Source organism: Pongo pygmaeus, chromosome 4 (assembly GCF_028885625.2).
Source record: "Pongo pygmaeus isolate AG05252 chromosome 4, NHGRI_mPonPyg2-v2.0_pri, whole genome shotgun sequence".
In the NCBI taxonomy this organism is placed as follows: Eukaryota; Metazoa; Chordata; class Mammalia; order Primates; family Hominidae; genus Pongo; species Pongo pygmaeus.
Window position 1 is genome coordinate 145,640,118 of NC_072377.2, and position 26,535 is coordinate 145,666,652.

At 38.1% G+C, this 26,535-nt stretch overlaps 2 protein-coding genes across 2 annotated transcripts; both read left to right on the forward strand.

The window, feature by feature from the left end:
• Nucleotides 1-2,675: 2,675 nt before the first annotated feature.
• Nucleotides 2,676-10,368, forward strand: PCDHB5 (protocadherin beta 5). Its single transcript, XM_054489295.2, has one exon. It carries the CDS (start codon nt 7,674-7,676, stop codon nt 10,059-10,061), a length of 2,388 nt encoding a protein of 795 aa, XP_054345270.1. The 5' UTR covers nt 2,676-7,673; the 3' UTR covers nt 10,062-10,368.
• Nucleotides 10,369-21,762: 11,394 nt separating this feature from the next.
• Nucleotides 21,763-24,404, forward strand: PCDHB6 (protocadherin beta 6). Its single transcript, XM_054489298.2, is given in 3 exon segments — nt 21,763-23,065; nt 23,067-24,181; nt 24,184-24,404. Coding segments are annotated over 3 exon segments (2,304 nt in total). The 5' UTR covers nt 21,763-22,097.
• Nucleotides 24,405-26,535: the final 2,131 nt, after the last annotated feature.

Sequence of the window (26,535 nt, forward strand, 5' to 3'; positions counted from 1 at the left end):
CCTGACAAAGCCCAGTGCCTGTTTCAGTTGAGATGATTTGTTTAGACAGAACTGTATCAAGTTAACAGTGGAAAAGGTGAACTCTTGTTGGAGGAAGATAATATCTTAACCTTGGATAGCTTTTTATGTAAATATTCAGCATTCAATAAAAAATTCCTAAGTACACACACCAAAAACTGGATACATGAATAAAACCAAGAGAAAAAAACAGACAATAAAAATTACCCATAGATGATTCAGATATTAAAATTAACTGAATGATGTTAAAATAAGTAAGACTAATATGTTAAAAATAAAGAACAATAGAGAGAATAAAAAGATAATTTCACTGGAGAATTGAACTTTAAAAGTGAAAGTTAATTCTAGAACTGAAAAATTATATTATCTGAAATTAAAACTATTTAAATGGTTTAATGTCATAGTCATAAAAGGATACAGGATTAGTGGATGCAAGACAATTCAATATTAACATCCAAATATAAGCACAGAGAATAATATAATAAAATATACAGGAAAGAACATTAGTGATATGTGGAACGTAATTTTTAAAAACTCTAACATACTGAAAGAGAGAACAAGAATGAGGCAATATTTGAAGAGATAATGATAAAGAATTTTCCAAAATTGGTGAAAATCCTTAATCCTTCAAGATATTCAAGAAATAAATAATAACAGGCTAAATAAAAACAAAGCCTACTTAGGCATATCATAGGAAAGTGTTTCAAGACCAAAGTCAAAGAGATAATTTTAGAACCAACCATATAAGAAATAAAACATTCCTGTTAAAGGAGCATCAGTAAAATGGAGAGTTGACTTTTCAACATAAATCAGGAAATCAAAAGACAAAGGAATAACATCTTTAAAGTCCTGAAAGAAAATTACTACCAGGTTAGAATTCTATTGCCAGCAAACATATCCTTCAAAAATGAATGCAGTTTTCAGACAAAAATGAAGGGAATTAACGACAGTCACATCTGCACTAAAAGAAATACTTTTTTTTTTTTTTCAAGACAGAGTCTCACTCTGTTGCCTAGGCTGGAGCGCAGTGGCACAATCTCGGCTCACTGCAATCTCCACCTCCTGGGTCCAAGCTATTCTCCCCATCTCAGCCTCCTGAGTAGAGGGGATTACAGATATGTGCCGCCACGCCTGGCTAATTTTTGTATTTTTAGTAGAGACAGGGTTTCACCATGTTAGCCAGGCTGGTGTCGAACTCCTGAGCTCAAGGGATCCACCCGCCTTGGCCTCTGAAGGTGTTGGGATTACAGGCGTGAGCTACTGCATCTGGCCAAGAAATACTTTTAATGAAATGCATTAGGCAGAAGGAAAACAATCCAAAAGAAATCACAGAATTGCAGGAATAAATGAAGAGCAATAAGAAAGGTCAATGTACATGAATGTTGATTGAATATTGATTATACAAGGCAATAATATTAATACTAGTTTCTTAAAGGATTTAAATTATATATAAAATTTTAATTTATAACAACAATAATGTAAAAGGCAAAGGTATAAATAGAGTTAAAAAGTGTTAAGGCTGTAAGCATTATCATGGAAGGAGTAAAATTACTAACATGCGTTAGATTCTTGTATATTGATGATGCATGCTGTAATTTCTTGGATAATCCTCAAAGTAATAAAACACTAATTGAAGGAAGAAAAATTAAAAATATTCGAATAATGCAAAAGAAAAATTAAACTTTAGTGACAAATAGAAAAGTAATTAGATGGTAAGTATAAATGGAAATATATCAGATATTATATTAATTTTATTTGGATTAAATAATCCAATTAAACAACAAAAATTATCAGACTAGATTAAAGAAAAACTCAACTCTATGCTATCAGATGTGTGTGTGTGTGTGTGTGTGTGTGTGAACACAGAAAGAGTGAAGGTTTAAAAGAATTGGATAAGGTATATAGTAATATAAACACTAGCCAAAATAAATCTAGGTAGCTGTATTTACATAAGACAAATGAGACTTTAAGGAAAGAAACATTACTAGAGATAAAGAGAAGTTTTTTATAATCATAAAGAAGTAAATATACCAGAAATATGTTAGCTTTAAGACTGAATACATCCCAATTAGATAACTACAAAATATATAAAGTTGATAGAATACAAATACAAAGTAGACAAACCCAATTACACTGGGAGATTGAATACAACTCTCTCAATTCCTATTAGAATAAGAAGAAAAAACACACACATACAAAAAATATTGAAGATCCTAACCACACGAACATCATATTCAAATAAATTGACATACATAGCACACTGGAGCATACACATTCTTCTTACATGCATGTGGGATATATAAAAATTGTTCATGTTCTTTGTCATGAATGAAGCCTCAAATATTTAAAAAAGAATTGAGGCCAGGCACAGTGGCTAACACCTGTAATCCCAGCAGTTCAGGAGGCAGAGACGGGCGGATCACAAGGTCAGGAGTTCGAGACCAGCCTGGCCAATATGGTGAAACCCCGTCTCTACTAAAAATACAAAAATTAGCAGGGTATGGTGGCAGGCACCTGTAATCCCAGCTACCCGGGAGGCTAAGGCAGGAAAATTGCTCGAAACCGGGAGGTGGCGGTTTCAGTGAGCTGAGATCGCGCCACTGCACTCCAGCCTGGGCGACAGAGCAAACTTCGTCTCGGGGTGGGGGGCGGGGGGGGTGGGGAAGTTGAAACGACTCAGAGTATGTTCTTTGACCACAGTGGAATTAAGCCAGAAATAAAAATGTAATAAGAAATCTCCAAATATTTTAAAATTAAATTGCATAATCCATGAGTCAAAAAGAAATCACAACAGAAATTTCCAAATATTTTGAACGGGGAAAAATTAAGACCTGGCATATCAAAACAGTACTTAGAGGGAAATCGAAAATCTTAAATGCACATGTTAGAAAAGAAAGGCTAAAAATCAATAATCTAAGCTTTCATCTCAAGAAGCTAGAAAAAGAACAGCAAATCGAATGCAAATAAAGATGGAAGACAATTTTATACACACACACATAGGCAGAAACAAAATAAATGACAAATATACAACAGAGGAAATCAGTGAAGCAAAAAGTTGGTTTCTACAATGATTAAAATTTAAAACTCTTAGACTAATCAAGAAAAAAAGAGGGAAAACACCAACTGCCAATATCAGGATAAAAAAACACAACTACCAACCTACAGACATTTAAAAAATAAAAAGGAAATATTATGAACAATTTTATGCCAATAAACTTGACAATTTATGTAAAACAGAAACCATCCTTTAAAAACACAATTTTCCAAAACTGAAACAGGACGAAATTAAGATCTGATTAGTCATATCTATTATATTAATTAAAGTTGTTCATTAAAAACCTTCCCACTCTAATTCACAGCAGTGAATTCTCCCAAATACTTATGTCAAAATTATCACTACTTTGTACAAACTCCTTCAGGGAGTAGAAAAATAAACAACATTTTCCAAATCATTTGGGTGCCAGCATAAATCTGAATAGGTTATAACATTCAAACCTGAATAGGATATTATAAGAAAAGAAAATTACCATTCTTTTTTATAAATATGTACGGAAAATTCATTTTAAAAAATATTAGCAAATAAAATTTTAAAATTTATAAAAGAGAAATAATAATTGGAAAATGGAGTTTATTTTAGGAATATAGAGGCAGTTTAATATTTGAAAATTGATCATTGTAATTTAGCATATTAAAAGATAAAGAACAAAACATGATTATTTCAATGGATACAGAAAAAAGTCGTGTGATAAAATTCAACACACAGTAGTGGTAAAATTATTAGCAAACTAAAATCAAAGGGAACTTTCAGAGTGACTTTAAAAACCTACAGGAAACATCATTAACTAGAAATTTTCAAAAATTTTCCCCTGGAGATCAAGAATGAAATAAGGATACCTGTCTTTTCTTCTCCAATTTAGTATTCTATCACAGGTCCTAAACTGCGGAATAAAGCAAAGAAGGAATAAAAGGCACCATGATGCGAAGGGAAGAAATAAAAATGTCTTTTTAAGTAGACATGCTTTTATACCTTGAAAGCCATGAAGAATCTACAGGCTACTGGAATTAATAAATGAAGTTAACGATGCCACTGTATACAAGGTCAACATACAAACATGAGTTCTATTTCTATATAGCAACAAAAAAAGTGAAAAATTTAAACATTATGCATAATAATTTCAAAAATAGCAGCTATTTATAAACAAATCTAGTTGAATATGTATAAGACTTCTACATTGAAAACTAAAACATGAGAAAAATTAAAGAAGATCTAAATAATTACAGGAATATACAATGTTCACTAATTGGAAAACTCAGTGTTGGGAATATGTCAGTTCTCTCTTAGTCAATCTATAGATTCAATAAAATCTTAAACAAAATTTCAGCAGCTTTCTTTGTGAAAATTAATGAGCCGAGCATTAAGTTTATTTGAAAATACAAAAACAGTAATAACCAAAGGAACCTTGATGAAAAGGAACCAAACTAGAGATACCACACCAAAGTCACAATCCGCAGAATAAAGAGTTAATAAGCTGGACTTCATTAAAATTAAAACTTTCTGCTCTGCAAAAGACACTATGAAGAGAATGAAAAGACAAGACATAAACTAGGAGAAAATATTTGCAAAAGGCATGCCTGATAAAGGACTGTTATTCAAAATATACAAAGAACGACTAAAACTCAGCAACAAGAACCCAATTTAAAAATAAGCCAAAGACCTTAACAGACACCTCACCAAAGAAGGTATACAGGTGGCAAATAAACATATGAAAAGATGCTCCATATCATATGTTAACAGGGAAATGCAAATTAAAATAACAGTGAAATACGACTACACACCTATTAGAATGACCAAACTCCAGGACACTGACAGTGCCAAATGCTGGTAATGAGAGCAACAGGAGCTCTCATTCATTGCTGGTGGAAATGCAAAATGGTACAGACACTTTGGAAGACAGTTTGGCAGTTTGATACAAAACAAAATATACTCTTACCATGTTATCCAGCACTCATATTCCTTAGTATTTACCCAAAGGAGTTGAAAATTTATGTTCACACAAAAACTTGCACAGGGACATTTATAGCAGTTTCATTCATAATTGCCAAAACTTGGAAGCAACCAAGATGTTGTTTAGTAGGTGAATGGATAAACAAACTGCAGTTCATTCAACCCATAGAATACTATTTAGCATCAAAAAGAGATGAGCTAACAACCCATGAAAAGACATTGAGGAAATCTAAATGGATATTACTAAGTGAAAGAAGCCAATCTGAAAAGACTACATACTGTGTGATTTCAACTACATGGTGCTCTAGAAAAAGCAAAACTGTGGAGACAGTAAAAAAATCCATTTGCATTGGGTTCTAGGGGAGGGAGGGAGGTATAAATAAGTGGAGCACAGGGGATTTTTAGGGCAGTGAAAGTACTTTGTATGATACTATAAAGGTGAATACATATAATTTTAAATTTGTCCAAAGCCATAGAATATACAGCACCAAGAATGAGCCCTAATGTAAACTATGGACTCCAGGTTATAATGACGTGCCAATGTAGATTCATCAGCTGTAGCAAATGAACCACTCTGGTGGAGGATGTTGATAGTGGGTGAGGCTGTGCTTGTGTGGGGACAGGGGCATATATGAAATCTCTGTACTTTACTCTCATTTTTGCTGTGAACCTAAAACCATTCTAAAAGTTAAAGTCTACTTTTAAAAAACTGGAGAATTTACTTCTCAGATAACAAAACTCATGATAAAGCTATAATAATTAACACAATGAGTTATTGTAGGATAAACAAGATTGAATAAAACATCTTCAGAGCTATGGTTACCTAATTTATAACAAAGATGACGTTTCAAAAACAATGGAAAATGAATTGTCTTTTAAATAGATGGTGCAAAGGTTTAAAGCATTCGGCTACTTATATTTTAAAACTTCTGACTCCAAACTGATTCACTTGAAAGGTTAATTTCAGGTTGATTATAGCTCTAAATATGAAAAGTGGAATAATTAATCTTTCAAAATACATCATACAAGAATATTTTCATGACCTTGGAAGATGTGAACATTTAAATAGAACATAAAAAAATGCTAATCATACATGAAAATTATTGACAAATCTGACTAAAGGTAAGAAATTTTATTCATCAAAGACACATAATAGACTTGAAATAAAAATCATAGAGTGGGAAAAGATATTTGCAATACATATATCTGAAAAAGGACTTATACCCAGAATATATGAGAAACTTCTGCAGATCAATAAGCAAACAGGCAAATGCCTCCCCCCCAAAAAGTAAAAAGGTTTGCATAAGCCCTTCACAAGATTGTATCCTAATGGCTGATAAACATGAAAATGTGCTCAAATTGTTTAATCACCAGGGAAAATGCTAACTAAAATTACAATATGATATCACCACACACTAACCAGAGTGGTTTAAAATGGAAAAGATAGCATCAAATGTTGACAAGAATGTGGAGCAACTGGAACTCTCATACTTTGCTGGTATTAGTACAACTACTTGAGAAAACTTTCCCATTATCTGCTAAAGCAAAATATATGTGCACATCTTAATGCATAGCAATCCAACTCCTTTGAATATATTCAACATAAACACATATATGTGGTCACCAAAAGACTAGTACAAGGATGTTTATAACAGTACTAACCAAAATAGCTTAAACCTGGAAAACAATGTTCATCAACTGGAGAATGAATAAATAAATCATAGCATATTCATACAACAGAATAATATAAAGCAATGAGAATAAAACAAATAAGAACAAGATGCCACAGATCAACTTGACAAACATAATATTGAGGAGAAGAAGCCAGACACATGAGAGTAACAATCTATAACTCCATTTGTATAAAGTTCAAAAAAAAATGCAAAAAAAAACCTATGTCAACAGAAGTCAGGACAGTGCTTATCTTTTGGGGAGAGGGTGGTAACCAGACAACAGCAGGTGGGGACTTGGGTTTGGGTAGTATTTTTAATCTAGGTTCTACTTATAGGAGTGTGTTCACTTTGCAAAAATTCATTGAGTTATACACCTATGATGTGTGCCATTTTCTGGGTGTTATTGGTGTTTACTTCAAAGTGAAAGTAATTTTTCTTAAACTTTAAATTTCTACAGATATTCCTGATCACTTATTTAATATAATCAAATAAGAAACACCAAATAAAGTATATTTGTGTACTCAAGGGTACTTTTATGGAGATTAATATATAATTTTAGTTTTTTTCTCAAAAGTATTTTCTCACTGAAAATTAACTCCACAACATTTATATAGAACTTTCAGTAACTAAGAGCTGGAAATACCATCGGGAGAGGTTATGTGACAAAAGGGTAAGGATACAGAGGATGAAATGGCAAATACTATATGCAATAGTAAATTAGGACGCCTGGTGGCGCTGCAGGCTAAGAGTGTGGATAGTGGGCTCTGCGGATAACTCAGGCGCCATTAAGCTGGGGAATCCAAACTCTAAAAGAAGGACGCATTTTAGGTAAGATCTAGTGGCTAGATCTTCAGGGTGGGCTTCGTTCTTGTGGAAATCAGTCAAGAAAGATCGAATTCGCGGTTATTTGTGCAAATCATCTGGGTGGATTGTGTACGGAGTTAAAGAAACTGCGCCTTCTGGACCAGGTCTGAACAATGGAGACTGCGCTAGCAAAAACGCCACAGAAAAGGCAAGTTATGTTTCTTGCTATATTGTTGCTTTTGTGGGAGGCTGGCTCTGAGGCAGTTAGGTATTCCATACCAGAAGAAACAGAAAGTGGCTATTCTGTGGCCAACCTGGCAAAAGACCTGGGTCTTGGGGTGGGGGAACTGGCCACTCGGGGCGCGCGAATGCATTACAAAGGAAACAAAGAGCTCTTGCAGCTTGACATAAAGACCGGCAATTTGCTTCTATATGAAAAACTAGACCGGGAGGTGATGTGCGGGGCGACAGAACCCTGTATATTGCATTTCCAGCTCTTACTAGAAAACCCAGTGCAGTTTTTTCAAACTGATCTGCAGCTCACAGATATAAATGACCATTCCCCAGAGTTCCCAGAGAGGGAAATGCTCCTAAAAATCCCAGAGAGCACCCAGCCAGGGACTGTGTTTCCTTTAAAAATAGCCCAGGACTTTGACATAGGTAGCAACACTGTTCAGAACTACACAATCAGCCCAAATTCCCACTTTCATGTTGCTATGCATAATCGCGGAGATGGCAGAAAATACCCAGAGCTGGTGCTGGACAAAGCGCTGGACCGGGAGGAGCGGCCTGAGCTCAGCTTAACACTGACTGCACTGGACGGTGGGGCTCCGCCCAGGTCCGGGACCACCACAGTTCGCATTGTCGTCTTGGATAATAATGACAACGCCCCTGAATTTTTACAATCACTCTATGAGGTACAGGTGCCCGAGAACAGCCCCCTTAACTCCTTAGTTGTCGTTGTCTCCGCTCGAGATTTAGATGCAGGAGCGTATGGGAGTGTAGCTTATGCTCTATTCCAAGGCGATGAAGTTACTCAACCATTTGTAATAGACGAAAAAACTGGAGAAATTCGCCTGAAAAGGGCATTGGATTTCGAGGCAACTCCATATTATAACGTGGAAATTGTAGCCACAGATGGTGGGGGCCTTTCAGGAAAATGCACTGTGGCTATAGAAGTGGTGGATGTGAATGACAACGCCCCTGAAATCACCATGTCTACGCTCTCCAGCCCTACCCCAGAAAATGCCCCGGAAACTGTAGTTGCTGTTTTCAGTGTTTCTGATCCAGACTCCGGGGACAACGGTAGGATGATGTGCTCCATCAAGAATGATCTCCCCTTTCTTTTGAAGCCCACATTAAAAAACTTTTACGCCCTAGCGACACAGAGAACACTGGACAGAGAGAGCCAAGCCGAGTACAACATCACCATCACTGTCACCGACTTGGGGACACCCAGGCTGAAAACCGAGCACAACATAACCGTGCTGGTCTCCGACGTCAATGACAACGCCCCTGCCTTCACCCAAACCTCCTACACTCTGTTCGTCCGCGAGAACAACAGCCCCGCCCTGCACATCGGCAGTGTCAGCGCCACAGACAGAGACTCAGGCACCAACGCCCAGGTCACCTACTCGCTGCTGCCGTCCCAGGACCCGCACCTGCCCCTCGCCTCCCTCGTCTCCATCAACGCAGACAACGGCCACCTGTTTGCCCTCAGGTCGCTGGACTACGAGGCCCTGCAGGCGTTCGAGTTCCGCGTGGGCGCCACAGACCGCGGCTCCCCGGCGCTGAGCAGCGAGGCGCTGGTGCGCGTGCTGGTGCTGGACGCCAACGACAACTCGCCCTTCGTGCTGTACCCGCTGCAGAACGGCTCCGCGCCTTGCACCGAGCTGGTGCCCCGGGCGGCCGAGCCGGGCTACCTGGTGACCAAGGTGGTGGCGGTGGACGGCGACTCGGGCCAGAACGCCTGGCTGTCGTACCAGCTGCTCAAGGCCACGGAGCCCGGGCTGTTCAGTGTGTGGGCGCACAATGGCGAGGTGCGCACCGCCAGGCTGCTGAGCGAGCGCGATGCGGCCAAGCACAGGCTGGTGGTGCTGGTCAAGGACAATGGCGAGCCTCCGCGCTCGGCCACCGCCATGCTGCACGTGCTCCTGGTGGACGGCTTCTCCCAGCCCTACCTGCCTCTCCCTGAGGCGGCCCCAGCCCAGGCCCAGGCCGACTCGCTCACCGTCTACCTGGTGGTGGCGTTGGCCTCGGTGTCTTCGCTCTTCCTCTTTTCGGTGCTCCTGTTCGTGGCGGTGCGGCTGTGCAGGAGGAGCAGGGCGGCCCCGGTCGGTCGCTGCTCGGTGCCCGAGGTCCCCTTTCCAGGGCATCTGGTGGACGTGAGCGGCACCGGGACCCTGTCCCAGAGCTACCAGTACGAGGTGTGTTTGACCGGAGACTCAGGGGCCGGCGAGTTCAAGTTCCTGAAGCCGATTATTCCTAACCTTTTGCCCCAGGGCGCTGGTGAAGAAATAGGGAAAACTGCTGCCTTCCGGAATAGCTTGGGATTGAATTAGAGATCTCGTTATGACGCGTTGTTTTCTGCCATTTATCCCAAACTTTTTCAGATCTAGAATTCGAGAGTGTCATGGACAAAAATTTCACCTTGAGATTTAGCTTTTATTTCCCTTTTTAATGGATTTGTCTGTTGAACTTTATGCTGTCCAAGTGTTGAAAACTCAATTTAATTTCATTGCATTTATTTACATAGGGTCATTCCAAATCCGTGCATGCTGTTGATTTTCCTGAGACTTTTTTCTCTTCTTGTTGGTATTTGTTGTGATAAACCACCGTAATAAAATCAAATATTAATTTTATTTTCTATATACTCTGCCCATTCTATTTCATCACACTCTTAAGTATTATATATTTGATGCTAAAATGCAAACATTAAAAATGTTTCACATCATCGTATTTTAATTGTTTAAAACAAATACATACATATGTTAACAAATGAAATATTTGAAAAAATATGTTAAAAGCAACAATCCTCTATTTCCTCTTTTTTGCAGCCCTGAGTCCTATTAGCAAACTTTCAAAAAACAGTTTAATTGAATTATTACTTACGTGAAGAAAAGTGAACAAATCCTTTATGTTCAACTCAATATATATTCACAAAGTAACATATTTAGTACCAGCAGCTTGAAGAGAAAATGAAACATCACTGGCACCCCAGGTGCCACACAAATTACTCCTTACAATCACTACTAGCCCAAGTATAGCAAATATGCTCACTTCCAATACCATAGTTTAATTTCGCCTCTTCTGAATTTATATAAACGGAGTAATAGAGTATGAATTGCTTGTGTCTGACTTTTTTCACTCAACATTATGTTTATGAAATTTATCCATAAAACAGCTTTTAGTTTAGTCCTTTCATTCTCATTGCTGTATAATATTCCACTGTATGAATATACCACAATTTATTATCTATCCTTTAGATCAGTATTTGGGATGGGGCAAAGTTTGGCTGTTACGAATTATACTGCTATAAACATTCTTTTAACATGCCTTTTGGCAACCTGTATATGCAGTTTTGTTGGGTATATGCCTAGGAGTGGAATTGTTGCCCATCTTGTAAGTACATGTTTACTTTTAGCAGACATTTCCCAATAGTCTTCCAGTGGTTGTACTAATTTACATTGCTATCCCCAGTGTCCAGATGTACAAATTTTTCCACATTTCTGCCAACAAACTGGTATTGTCTGTTTTTCATTTTATCCCATTGGCAAGCACTTTATACATTTTTTGAAGCTCTTCTTATATTTACTTTCTTATCGCTAAGGAATATGTTTGTAACCATTATGAGCTGAACTGTTTTCCCATATACCCCTCAATTTCATATGTTGAAACCCTAACTCCCACTACCTCAGAATGTGACTATGTTTAAAGATAGGCTCTTAAAAACAGGTAATCACATTAAAATGGGTCATTAGGGCAGACCTTAATCCAATATAACTGCTGTACTTATAAGATGACGAGATTAGAACATAAAGAAAGAGATGTCAGATATGTGAACACACAGAGGGATGATTATGTGAAGACACTAGAATAAGATAGCCATCTGCAAGCTGAAGAGAGAGGCCTCCAAATGAAGCCAACCCTGCCAACACTTTGATCTTGGACTTCTAGATTCCAGAACTGGGAGGAAAGAAATGTCTGTTGTTTAAGCCACCCAGTCTGTGGTATTTGTTACAGCAGCCCTCGCAAACTAATGTAGTAACTTTCACAAACTTTAGACGATTAATTTCCTATCGTGATTGCTGAGTAACTAGCACACTTAAAACAACTTCAATCTTTTGTTTTTCAGATGTAGCTGTATTACTATTTTTGGGTACTTCTCTGGTCAAACTGAAACCTTTCTTTATTGTTCCAGTAATAACAGTTTCATTAGATTTTTGTATGAAGAAAAGAATAGCATTCTTATTTTTCCTTTTATATCTGTTTCTCTCTTAACACTTTCCATCCTCTCTCAGTTGAACTTCTACTTTTACATTTTACATTTTTACAACCATAGCTAAGAATTCCTTGTCTTGTCTATAGATATATTTTAGAAGATAATATTTAAAATTTACTTTTAATGACAATATAAATTATGAATGCCCTGGAGTCCCAAATCACCAAGAACACACCATATCAGAACAAAGTTGGGTTTATTGACTTGTTGCAATGAAGGAGACTGCACACAATAGGAAACAGGGGTCACTTTAGTAACAGAGTCTTACAGAGGAGTTATAGGATTTGGTCTTCTGTTAGGTGGTTTTAACAGAGGTTCAAGAAGTACAGGTTAGCTCTGGATTGGATGCTTTCAGAAAATTGGGTAATTCTATATTATTTTAATGAATTTCACTTAGGAAGTGGGAAAAACACTGAAATTAAATCTGTATTTGGTAAATAAGCAGCATTCACTCATACTAGCAAGGAAAAAGAGCTCTCTTGTCTTTTTCTTTTTTGTTTTAGACATTGTCTCCTCAAGCATGAAGTCTGGCTCCATCAGGGTTATAAGGTTATTTTCTGGTCTTGGTGTTATATGAAATTGTTCACATTCCATAGGAGAAGATTATGGCCAACCTGTGAGTGTCAGAACAGTTCCAGGTCGTTGGGCTGATTCTCTTCTCAAAATATTGTTCATTGCAGAGCCATATTACTTACTGAAGCCTCTAAGTAGTCTGGGATTACTTATGGATCTAAGTAATCTTAGAGCTGAGATTACTTCATTTCTACTATTATTTTCTTAATAGTATATCCCTAAGTTTAATCTTGTTATTTCCATCTGAGATTTGTGCTTGTCTGTTATTAAATATTCTTAATAAAAATTTTTAAAAAAACAAAAAAACAAAAAATTGAATATTCTTAGTTATTTTTCTGTTTCTTATATTCTTTTATTTTACATTTTTAGCTTTTCTTCTATGTCCTGATGTCTCTCACTTTATGTTTTAGTGATAGGGGCTATCTTTCCTGCTCTTTGGATCCAATGTTGTGCTTCCTGTACCACTGAAAACAGTATGTTCCTAAAATCAAGACCAAATAGATTCATCATTTTAGACTCCATTAGTTGGCTTTACCATATTTTCAAAATCTCAATCAATAATTCACTTTACCATATTTCCTAACCTGAAGCCCTCTAGCTTTCTGCTTCCATCTGGACTAAATGATCTCTAAGTCTGTACAAAACTGTCATCTTGTCTTCATACCTCTCCTGGTTGAGTCCATTATTTAACAGATCACTTGTCTCCCTTTTTATTCCCTCTCTTTGCTACAATATATAGTGAAATGTCTTCCTAAAGGAGGGTTCACAAAAAAGCAAATTTCTGTGTCTCTGCCTAAAATGCACTTAGTTTTCCTTCATATTTAATTGATGATTTGGCCATATATAGAATTATTGCTTGGAAATTTAAAATCATTAATATATTGATTATTGATTCATAATTTTTGATAAAAAATTTTATGCCAGTGTGATTGTTGATTTTTTATACCCCCATTTCTCTCTCTCCATATTTCTGTAGAGAAAGGAATCTTCTGTGTCTCCTTCCCTCAGAATTTTCTCTCTTCCTTTTAGATGTCTTGAATTTCATAATAGTATTATAATTTTTTCATTCCTTTGAACACTCAGTGTAGTTATGTATTCTAACAATTTATACCTTTTTATATCTGGGATTACTTCATTTCTATTATTATTATTATTTTGAGACAGATCTCGCTCTGTTGCCTAGGCTGGAGTGCAGTGGGGCAATCTGCAATCTCGGCTCACTGCAACCTCTGCCTCCCGGGTTCAAACGATTTTCCTGACTCAGCCTCCTGAGTAGCTGGGACAATAGGCACACACCACCACATCCAGCTAATTTTTTTTTTTTGATTTTTTTAAAATAGAGTTGGGGTTTCACTACATTGGCTAGGCTGGTCTCAATCTCCTGGCCTCAAGTGATCCACCTGCATCAGCCTCCCAAAGTGCTGGGATTACAGGTGAGAGCCACTGTGCCCAGCCCATTTCTACTATTATTTTCTTAATAGCTGTATCCCTAAGTTTAATCTTGTTATTTCCTTCTGAAACTTGTGCTTGTCAGATATTGAATATTCTCAATTATTCCTCTGTTTCTTATATTCTCTTTTATTTTACATCTTTAGCTTTTCTTCTGTGTTCTGAAGTCTCTCACTTTATTTTTGAGTATTTCTAATGAATTTTTAGTCTTAGTGGCATATTCAAGTTTCTGTGAACTTTGTTTTTAAACATTATTATATATTACGTACAATTACTACTACTACATACTTTCGGTATACTTGGCTATTTTCTAAATACTTTATACATATCTCATTTAATCATCAAAATAATGGTACAATTAGTGTCTATATTTTCAAGGTGAAGAAACTGGAACACACAGAGGTAGAGCAATTTGCACAAGGTCAGTTTGGGTTGATGTAACAAATACTATAGATTGAGTGGCTTATAAATAATAGAAAGTAATTTCTTACAGTATTAGGGCTGGAAGTCTAAAATCAGGGTGCTAGCATGGTTGAGTTCTGGTGAGGGCCCTCTTCCAGGTTTCAGAGCACTGACTTCTCCTTGTATCCTCACATGGCAGAAAAAAGGTAAGAGAGCTCTCTGGAATCACTTTTATAAATGCACTGATCTCATTCAGGGCTGCTTCTTCCTGACCTAATTACCACTCAAAGCCCTACTTCCTACCATCACGTTGGGGGTTAGGATTTCAACAGTCACCTAGCTAATAAGAGGTGGAAGTAGAATTTGAATCCAGGCAGCCTGACCCCAGAGAAACTGCTTCATTTTTATTAAGGATTTTTTTTTTTTTTAGCGACAAGGTCTTGCTATGTTACCCAGGCTGGTTTTGAACTTCTCAGCTCAAGTGATCCTCTTGCCTTGGCCTCTTGAGTAGCAGGCAGATGCTACCATGCCCAGCTCAGAAATTGCTGTTTGTTTGTTTTTACTTTTTTCTATTTTAAAATCTATCAAAATTCAAAAGAGTGTATACAACGTATATGTACAATAATAATAATAAACAATAATAACATGGTCACTCATCTACCCATTACCCAGCTTAAGAATTAGAACGATGCCAAGATGTTATGCCTCCATCATAACATCTTTCAACCCTATGAAAAAGAACCAGTTTTCTGAATTTTTACTTAATTGTTTGTTCTTCTTTATAGTTGCAATAGAAAAGCATGAATTCCTAAATGATTTACCATTTAGTTTTATCTGTCTTTGCAATTTATATAAATGAATTTATATACTATCCTCAGTGAGCTTGCTCTTTTTAATCATTATGGTATTGAATTTATCCATGTTATTTCAGTTCATTCACTTAACTGTTCTATAGTATTCCATCATATAAATAGAATACTATGAACCTTAAATTCATTTTACTAATGATTTACCTTTTGGTTGTTCTAAGAGTTTTATTACTATAAACAATGCTGCTATAAGCATTCTTGAATATATTGCCTCATACATTTGGGCAAGGGTTCCTTTTGGGTACAGGCACATCCAGGAAGGGACTATCTGGGTCATACCAAGAATCAGGAAAATATTAAAGTGAATGAAAAAGACAACAAAGAGATGCTGACACCAAGATGACAGATGTTAGAATTATCTGACAAATATTTATAAACAGAGCTCATCAAAATGTTTCAATGAGCAATTATGAACATATTTGAAACAAATGAAAAACATAGTCTCAGCAAAGAAATGAAAGATATAAAGAAATGCCTATGGAAATTTTAGAAATTAAAGATATAATAATGGGGCCAGGTGCAGTGATTCATGCCTGTAATCCCAGCACTTTGAGAGGCCAAGACGGGTAGATCGCCTGATCCCCCCGTGTTGGTCCCACCAGGAATTCGAGACCAGCCTGGCCAACATGGTGAAACCCCATCTCTACTAAAAGTACAAAATTAGCCAGGCATGGTGGTGCATGCCTGTTATCCCAACTACTTGGGAGGCTGAGGCAGGAGAATCACTTGAACCCAGGAGGCGGGGAGGTTGCAGTGAGCCAAGATTGCCCCGCTGCACTCTAGCCTGGGTGACAGAGCAAGACTCTGTCTCAAAAAAAAAAAAAAAAAAAAACCCAGATGTAATAATTGAAATAAAAACTCAAGATATGGGCTCCACAGCAGAATGGAGGGAACAAAGAATCAATGAACCAGAAGATGGAACAATAGAAATTACCCATTCTGAAGAGGAAAGAGAAAATAGACCATAAAAAATTAACAGAGGCTCAGGAACCTGTGGGGCCATGCCAGAAGATCTAACCTTTGTGTCACTGCGGTCCCAGAAGGAGGCCAGAAGGAGGGTGGAGCTAAAAAAGTACTCAAAGAAATAATGGCTGGAAACTAAGCAAATTGGCAAAAGGCATAAACCAGAGATTCAAGAAGCCAAACAAATCCCAAACAGGATAAACCCAAAGGAATCCACACCAAGAGGCATCATAGTGAAATTTCTGCAAACTAAGGACAAAATATCTTTAAAACAGTGAAGGAGAAATGACACCTTACCTACAGGGCAGTAACAGTTTGAATGAGAGTAGATTCCTCATTAGAAACCATGGAAGCTAGAAGGAGGTCGCACAATATTTTTCAAGGGCTGAAAGAAAACAACTGTCATCCCAAAATCCTATATCCAGTGAAACTATCCTTCAGGAAAAGAATTTGTTGCCAGTATACCTACCTTAAGATATTTGCTAATGCAAGTTCTCCAAACAGAAAGGAAACAATTTAAAAAGTAATCTTGGAACATCAAGAAGGAAGAAACAACACAGGAAACAAAAATATGAGTAAATGCAATAGACTTTTCTTTTTCTCTTGAGGTTCCTAAATTATGTTTGGTGGTTGAATCCAAAATTATAACACTTTCTAAATGTGGTCCTAAGTGTATGTACAGGAAATATTTAAAACATATTATAAATGAAGGAGGGTAAAAGGACACAAAGAGAGGTATATTTTCTATGCTTCATTTGAACTGGTAAAAATATCAGTTAGTGATATCAATCAGTAAACTGATAAGTTGTGTATATATAGTGTAATACCTAGAGTAATCAGTAAAAAGCTATAAAAAGTGATACACAAAAAAAAAAACCCACTACAGCTAAATCAAAACAGAATTCTAAAAAATGTTCCAATAACCCACAGGAAGTTAGAAAAATGAAGACAGAGAAACAAACAAAAAAAAACAGAGAAAACAAACAGAAAACAAAAAAATGGCAGAGTTAATCTCTACTAATCAATAATTACGTTAAATGTAAATTGAGCACATCAATTAAAACAAAAACATTGGGAGAATGGGTTTAAAAAATCATGACCCAACTATATGTCTCAAACTTAATTTCAAATATAATGATATATGCAGTTTGAAAGTAAAAAGTCAAAAATATATACAATTATTAATGAAAAAATAAAGCAGGAGCTGGGTGCAGTGGCTCATGCCTGTAATCCCAGCACTTTGGGAGGCTGAGGCAGGAGGATCACCTAAGGTCAGGAGTTCGAGACCAGCCTGGCCAACATGGTGAAACCCCATCTCTACTAAAAATACCAAATTAGCTGCTGTGGTGGTGGGCGCCTGTAATCCCAGCTACTCCGGAGGCTGAGGCAGGAGAATTGCTCAAACCTGGGAGGTGGAGGTTGCTGTGAGCCGAGATCATACCATTGTACACAAGCCTAGGAGACAAGAGCAAAACTCTGCCTCAAAAATAAATAAATAAATAAATAAATAAATAAATAAAAAGAATAAATAAATAACTAAATAGATAAATTAATTAATAAAGCAGGAGTAGACATAATGTCATATAAAGTAGACATGAGAGCAAAGAAAATCATCAGAGACTCCATGGGACATATCAGAGACATAGTGGGATATTATATAATGATAAAAGAAGAAAACGTAGCAATCCCAAATGTATGTATACAAAACTGCAAACTGTATGAAGTAAAAACTGACAGAAGGAGAAATAGAGAAATCCACAATTACAGTTTGAGACTTCAATGACCTTCAACAATTGATAGACCAACAAGGAAAATCAGCAGAGATACAGAAGAACTCAATAACACCATCAACTAACAGCATCTGATTCATATTTATAAAACACTCCAATACCAGAATACACCAGAATGCTCCAATACCAGAATACACCAGAATAAACAATACCAGAATACACATTATTTTCAAATGTTCACAGAACCTATATAAGATAACCACAACCTCAGCCATAAACCCAGCCTCAACCAAATTAATAGTGAAATCATACAGAGTGGGTTCTCTATGCACAATGAAATTAAACTAAAAATGAATAATGCAAAGATAAGAGGAAAACCTTCAAATACTCTGATATGTAGCAACATACTTCTAAATAATCTATGAATCAAAAAGAAGATCTCAAGGGAAATTTTAAAATACACTGACCTGAATTGAAAATGAAAATACAACACATCAAATTTTGTGAGACGTAGCTAACACAGTGCAGGGTGGAAAATTTTATAGCACTAAATATGTACATTAGAAAAGAGGAAAATTCTCAGATTTGTCACCCACCAGTTTATCAGTTTCAAGCTTCTACCTCGAGAATCTAGAAAAAGATGAGGAAAATAAACCCAAAGCATTCAGAAAGAAGGAAATAACAAAGATAATAGAAGAAATCAAGAAAATTCAAAGCAAATGGAGAAAGAAATAAAGAAACAAAGAACTGGTTCTTCGAAAAACATTTAAAAAAATGACAAACCTCTAGCAATACTGACAAAAAGTCTTACCCAATCATTTCAGATTTCAAATGTGACTTAGTATCAAATCCTTTATATTTTCAACTTCCTTGCAACGTATCTCCTGTTAATTGAGTTTCTTTAAGTGATTGCTTATATATCATCTCTAACTTTTCCCTGTATTACTGTGTTTTTCTTTCCATATAAATAAAGAAGACTTTTAAGAGATTCAATTTGTCCTCGAAGGTCTTTTCCTTTCTCTTTTGATAAACTTGAATAATTTTTTAAAATTATAATGGGATTAACTGATACATAAAATGGAAATCAGCTTGATCAGCTATGCAGTACAGGTACAGGTTGGGCATCCCTAATCCAAAAATCCAAAAATAGGAACTGCTCCAAAACCCGAAACTTTTTGAGCCAACCTGATGCCACAAGTAAAAAATTCCGCACATAAGTACATAACGCAAACTTTGTTTCATGCACAAAATTTTTTAAAAATATTATGCAAAATTACCTTCAGGCTATTTCTATAAGATGTATATGAAACTTAAATGAATTTCATGTTTAGACTTGGTTTTCATTCCCAAGATATCCCAGTATGTACATGGAAATATTCTAATATCTAAAAAATCTGAAATCTGAAACACTTCTGGTCTCAAGCACTTCAGACAAGGGCTGTTCAACCTGTCATTACAGGCTAACTAAATAAAATTAATTTTAACATACCTTACAACGTTCAATCAGTTAAAATACTATTTCAGCTTGCTGGTAACAGTCCAGCTAAATTAGTCTATCACTTCACTTTAGCGTACATGAGCATAAAGAATATGGGGCATGGTGCTTTTTCACATTGTCTACTTTTCCATCGTGTGTCCAGATGAGATCAAGATTTTGCTCCCCAGTTAATAAAACTGAGCTTCAAAATATGATTAAGATGATTTCCAGTGAATGATGAAAATGTTCCGTATCTTGAAAAACATGTGAGTTACACACATGAATCCATTTGTTAAAATGGTACAGTTAAGATTGGTGCATTTCAATTTCTGTAAACATTGCCTTAAGAAAAGAACTATACAAAAGTAATCATTAAGCGGGAAGCAGAGAATGGAGAGAAAGGTATAGACAAAACAAGACAACAGAATGTTGTGAAACTGATTGTGTACAGAGGCTTATTCTGTTTACTTTGTATATGTTAGAATTTTTCCATAATAAAAATTTTAAGTTAAAGAGTCCTTGTGAGAACACGTTTATGAATGCAAACTTAATTCAACTCTACTCTAGCCAATCAAATCAAAGCAAAAGAGGGCAACACAGAGAAACATTCTCCTGAAACAATCTAATGTAATCAATTTTCTATAAAAAGGCAGTTTCTTGATAGACCCAACTGATATCTTTTTGGGGTACTTTGAGCTATTATCCTCTTTCTATATAACTACCAATGTTATCAAAGACATTTCGAGGATCTAAATGGAGTTTGACAAATACCGTACTGCTGACAAATTTGCTCTGAAGTAAAAAAATAATTCAACAACCTGCATTCGAGGATGCCTGGTGGTGCTTCAGAGAAACAGAGTGAATAAAAGACTTTGTGGATACCGTTAAGCTGGAATCAGAACTCAGAATGCTCACTGAAAGAAGGCAGCATTTAAGATTGAGCAGGAAATAATGGCCCTATTTCAGCAAAGAAATGACACCAGTCCAAGATGTTTATTATTGATGGTTTTATTTCATAAGTTCATTTCGTTACTCACATTCTCAAGGAAGAGTGTGTTCTCAGTAGCATCTATCAAGTGAACCCTGGAGGCTGGTCATATTCATAATCTTTTGTTTTTCTGGCTACATAGAGGTGATTTTGAACTACAAGATCATCTCAGCTATTCAGAGTTTAGATTTTATTTAGCCTTATTTGTTTTGCCTAGAGTTTATGTATTTGAAAATATCTTGATTTTTAATCTTCTATCACCTTGGCTCTTACCTGAAGTGAACTCTGTTTGAACTCAATTGATTTCACCTCTCAATAAATATGAAATCAATCTGAAATAAATTGAATTGTTTGGCATATTTTCTCTCTTCTATGTGCACTAATCTAATTCACACATTTTCAGTTTGTTTAGAGATACATGTTCCAATGTATCTGAGTAGAAACTAGTGAGATGGGAATGGATATAGCCATAATATTCCATCATTGAATTCCATGGCATTCACTCAAATGTAATTCACCTTTTTTTACAGTACCTTAATTTGGCCTGTATTTATAGGACTTGGTGTTCTTTTTGCTGTGAGAAGATGGTGAAGGTGATTCTTGAATGTTTGTTTTCTGCATTGCATCATGTTTGTACAACAGGGTAATATATTTGGACCTTGATTAAATAATGTAAGAGGGGAATTTGATCAAAAAAGTTAGAATAAAATGCACAAGCCTCTTACAACAATGTCTAATTCTATCCATGCAAAAATGGAGTAGAATCCTAAAATGCTTATGACAACTACTTGATTGCTTCTAGTCCCTCTTTCAAATACTTTAATTTACTTAGATACATGGATCATATGTACTTCTTGGCCTCTGTTTTCCTCCTAATAGCCTAATTGTTCTTTTTACTGTGCAGGCGTAACTATATAACAAAGTAGGTTTTTTGTTCATGCCATTTATAAGTCATAAAATTTAGATAATTTATTGTTTATTTCACCATTATTGTTGCTAACAAACTTCGTTGTTTTGCATTGTTTGTTGGGACAATTAAATAGTGTACCTCTTGGACTCATAGATTAAATGGCTCATCAGAGATAAATTGCACTGCTGAAGAATCAAAGGAGAAAGATTGAAGTGTAGAATCTGCACTTCAATCTTTCTCCTTAATTAGCACCACCAGGGAATTTGATTCAAGTTCTTGAGGAGAGTGAACCCAGGAGTTGGCTTAAAAACAAAAACATACACACAAAAAAACCAACGCTCGCAAGCAATTATTTATGCATGCGGTCCGCGCACTCAGTTTGAGAAACACTGACTCGACTTAAAAGTCTTTATAATGCTCAGGTTTCTGAAATGCTATTGACCTGAAAACATCTCGTGAAGTTATTAGTTTGAAGGCGTGGTGGCGGTACAAGCTAAGAGAGTGAACGAAAGCTCTGCAGACTCGGTGGACTCCGTTTCACCCAGAAGCCAAGTGAAAATACAGACCACATTTACAGCTATAGCTGAGATAGATGTGTCCGGGAAGGCAGTCGTCGCCAGACAAGTTGTAAGAACTAATTTAAAAATCTCTGCAAAGACATCTCACAGGGTCGACGGTAGATGTGGTGATTGGGAGCTGAAAAGGATTTTTCTTCCGTATTCAGACATAATAGACATGAGGCAAACTAAAGTACAGAACAAGAAAAGGCAAGTGGCGTTCTTAATTTTATTGATGCTTTGGGGAGAGGTGGGTTCTGAATCGATTCCGTATTCCGTATTGGAGGAGACAGAAAGTGGCACATTTGTGGCCAACTTGACAAAGGACCTCGGACTGAGGGTTGGGGAGCTGGCTTTGCGGGGCGCTCGGGTTGTTTTCAAAGGGAACAGACAACATTTGCAGTTTGATCCACAGACCCATGACTTACTGCTAAATGAAAAACTGGACCTGGAGGAGCTGTGTGGCTCCACTGGGCCGTGTGTGCTACCTTTCCAAGTTGTACTGGAAAACCCCTTGCAGTTTTTTCAGGCTTCCTTGTGAGTCAGAGATATAAATGACCACGCCCCGGAATTCCCTGCCAGAGAAATGCTCCTGAAAATATCAGAAATTACTACGCCAGGAAAGATATTTCCTTTGAAAATGGCACAAGATTTAGACACCGGCAGCAACGGCCTTCAGAGATACACAATCAGCTCCAACCCTCACTTCCACGTTCTCACCCGCAATCGCAGCGAAGGCAGGAAGTTCCCGGAGCTGATGCTGGACAAATCGTTGGACCGCGAGGAGCAGCCCCAACTCAGGCTAACGCTCACCGCGCTGGATGGCGGGTCTCCGCCTCGGTCAGGGAGCTCCGAGATTCAGATCCAGGTTCTGGACATCAATGACAACATCCCCGAGTTTGCTCAGGAGCTCTATGAGGCGCAAGTCCCTGAGAACAACCACCTCGGCTCTCCGGTTATTACCGTCTCAGCCAGAGATTTAGATGCAGGATCGTTTGGGAAGGTATCTTACGCCCTGTTTCAAGTCGATGACGTCAACCAACCCTTCGAAATAAACGCAATCACAGGAGAAATTCGGCTGAGAAAGACTTTAGATTTTGAGGAAATACAGTCTTATGACGTGGATGTTGAGGCTACAGATGGTGGAGGCCTTCATCAGCCCCATCCCAGAAAACTTGCCAGAGATCATAGTGGCAGTTTTCAGTGTTTCAGATGCAGACTCCGGACATAACCAACAGGTTATTTGTTCAATAGAGAACAATCTCCCCTTTCTACTAAGACCTTCCGTGGAGAATTTCTACACCCTGGTCACAGAAGGCGCGCTGGACAGAGAGAGCAGAGCCAAGTACAACATCACTATCACCGTCACTGATTTGGGAACACCCAGGCTGAAAACCCAGCAGAGCATAACCGTGCAGGTCTCCGACGTCAATGACAACGCCCCCGCCTTCACCCAAACCTCCTACACCCTGTTCGTCCGCGAGAACAACAGCCCCGTCCTGCACATCGGCAGCGTCAGCGCCACAGACGGAGACTCAGGCACCAACGCCCAGGTCACCTACTCGTTGCTGCCGCCCCAGGACCCGCACCTGCCCCTCGCCTCCCTGGTCTCCATCAAGGCAGACAACGGCCACCTGTTCGCCCTCAGGTCGCTGGACTACGAGGCCCTGCAGGCGTTCGAGTTCCGCGTGGGCGCCACAGACCGCGGCTCCCCGGCGCTGAGCAGCGAGGCGCTGGTGCGCGTGCTGGTGCTGGACGCCAACGACAACTCGCCCTTCGTGCTGTACCCGCTGCAGAACGGCTCCGCGCCCTGCACCGAACTGGTGCCCCGGGCGGCCGAGCCGGGCTACCTGGTGACCAAGGTGGTGGCGGTGGACGGCGACTCGGGCCAGAACGCCTGGCTGTCGTACCAGCTGCTCAAGGCCACGGAGCCCGGGCTGTTCGGCGTGTGGGCGCACAACGGCGAGGTGCGCACCGCCAGGCTGCTGAGCGAGCGCGATGCGGCCAAGCACAGGCTGGTGGTGCTGGTCAAGGACAATGGCGAGCCTCCGCGCTCGGCGACCGCCACGCTGCACGTGCTCCTGGTGTACGGCTTCTCCCAGCCCTACCTGCCTCTCCCTGAGGCGGCCCCAGCCCAGGCCCAGGCCGACTCGCTCACCGTCTACCTGGTGGTGGCGTTGGCCTCGGTGTCGTCGCTCTTCCTCTTTTCGGTGCTCCTGTTCGTGGCGGTGCGGCTGTGCAGGAGGAGCAGGGCGGCCTCGGTTGCTGCTCCGTGCACGAGGGCCCCTTTCCAGGACATCTGGTGGATGTGAGCGGCACCGGGACCCTATCCCAGAGCTACCAGCACAAGGTGTGTCTGATAGGAGGCTCAGAAACAAATGAGTTCAAGTTCCTGAAGCCGATTATGCCCAACTTCCCTCCTCAGGGCACTGAGAGAGAAATAGAAGAAACCCCCACCTCTCGGAATAGCTTCCCTTTCAGTTAAGTGTGGGATTATTTTACTAAATCTTACTTATGTTTGGAGATCTCTTTTAACTTAAAGTTACATGGTCTGTTTCTTGTTTATTTTACCTCTATTCTTTAGGTTGAAATTTTATATAAAGTAAGATACTGGTATCTCAGTATTTCCTGTTCATGCTTAGTAGTTTATTACTTCACTTGAGGGTACTTGACAATATGAACAAAAAGTAAATTTTTATTTACATAATTTTAAACTTTTGGAATTAAATTATCTTTTCTTCTCCTCCCCCCCCCAAAAGTATTGTAAATCCTTAAGTAAAATTGTATTTCTAGCTATTGGTAAGAGTTGTTTCACTATTGCCATGTAGGACTGTTTAAAATGTGAGTATTTGATATTATTTAATCCTCCAATATCTCATTTGGCAGTAACTCCTACAGTGTGTAACACTAAAAATAAGAACTAATGATGGCTAAACACTAAAGTAGCCATTCATACTTATGCATATTTTAGTATCCCGTAATAGTCAATCCAAAATTTTTGTGACTATAGACTTTACTGAAGTGTCAACACATTAGTTTGTGAGCCTCATGTAAGAACATGATGGTCTTTTTAAAAAAAAAAAGTCGTGCCAATTATAAATGCTTAATAAATATTCGCTGAATGTTACTAACATTCTAGTATTGATTTTTTTTGAAAACTATTGTATCTACAGCAAAATGCTGATATCCTCTCTACAATAAAATATTCTTACCAATGAGTGAAAGTATGAAATATCACTTCTTAGTCAAATCACTGTTGCTTTCCTTCAAAACAGAAAACAGCTTTGACTCTTCTACTCACCCTACACACCGTTACAGAAAATAAAATGCTTAACAGCACATTTTATCTTTTTTTCTTTGTCTCACAATTTGAAAGTTGAAAGCTTTCAAATTATATTTGCCAAACTCTTCCTCTCACTTTCTCAAGATATTTGATATCTACCAAGATCTAAGTAAGGTATTAGTGGCAGGTTATTCGGTAACATCAGATTTTCCCTTCTAGTGTTGTGTAAGCATCATTTGCTTGTATTAACCATTAAACCATTTACCTTCACAGTTTAGCCCATATTTAGTCTTATTTGTATCAGCTGTATTTGTGATATTTCATTTAAAAGTCCCTCTTTCAACTTTCTATCAAAGGCAAGCAATGTATATTAAAATGACAATTCAGTGACTATTTTATTTTATTTTGAGATGGAGTTTTGCTCTTGTTGCCCAGGTTGGAATGTAATGGTGCGATCTTGACTCACTGCAACCTCCGCCTCCAGGGTTCAAGTGATTCTCCTGCCTCAGCCTCCTTAGTAGCTAGGATTACAGGCTCATGCCACCAAACCCAGCTAATTTTTGTATTTTTAGTAGAGATAGGGTTTCACCATCTTGACCAGGCTGGTCTTTAATTCCTGACCTTATGATCCACCCGCCTCAGCCTCCCAAAGCGCTGGGATTACAGGCGTGAGCCACCACACCCGGCCAACTATTTTACTTTTATCCTTAATTGAAGTGGTACTGGGCTGAACTAAATTACATTTGACTGTGTTTCATGTCCAGATAAGTGAACTGACTGTCATGGATGATTACCAACTGATTAAATGAGTGTGGGGAATATTTACTGTTTTGTGTTCTCAGATATATACCCTATTCTCCTTAGAACAGCATTCTTCCTTGGTGAGATTCCTTCTTCCATTGTTCTCACTCCAGTCACTTGGCTTTAGTTGGAGCAGTAGTGCTTTTCAATATCCCCATCTCCCTAATCCTAGAGAATGTACACTGGGGTGGTATACTGTCCAATGCAGATAGGTCAATACCCTTCCCTAGACAGTGTATTTTTGACTTTGTCAACTTTGTTGTCTTCTTTACATCTGTAGAAAAGACATTGCCTAGATTCTGAGCTTATATTGATTTTTTTTTTTTTTGAGACAGAGTCTTGCTCTGTCATCCGGGCTGAAATGCAGTGGCACAATCTCAGCTCACTGCAACATCCGCCTCCCAGGTTCAAGTGATTCTTCTGCCTCAGCCTCCCGAGTAGCTGGGACTACAGGTGTGCACCACCACATCCGATTAATTTTTGTATTTTTAGTAGAAACGAGATTTCACCATATTGGCCAGGCTGGTCTCAA

Bases quoted from the DNA above. Each gene is read 5' to 3' on its own strand.
- PCDHB5 (XM_054489295.2), top strand. From the start codon at position 7,674: ATGGAGACTGCGCTAGCAAAAACGCCACAGAAAAGGCAAGTTATGTTT.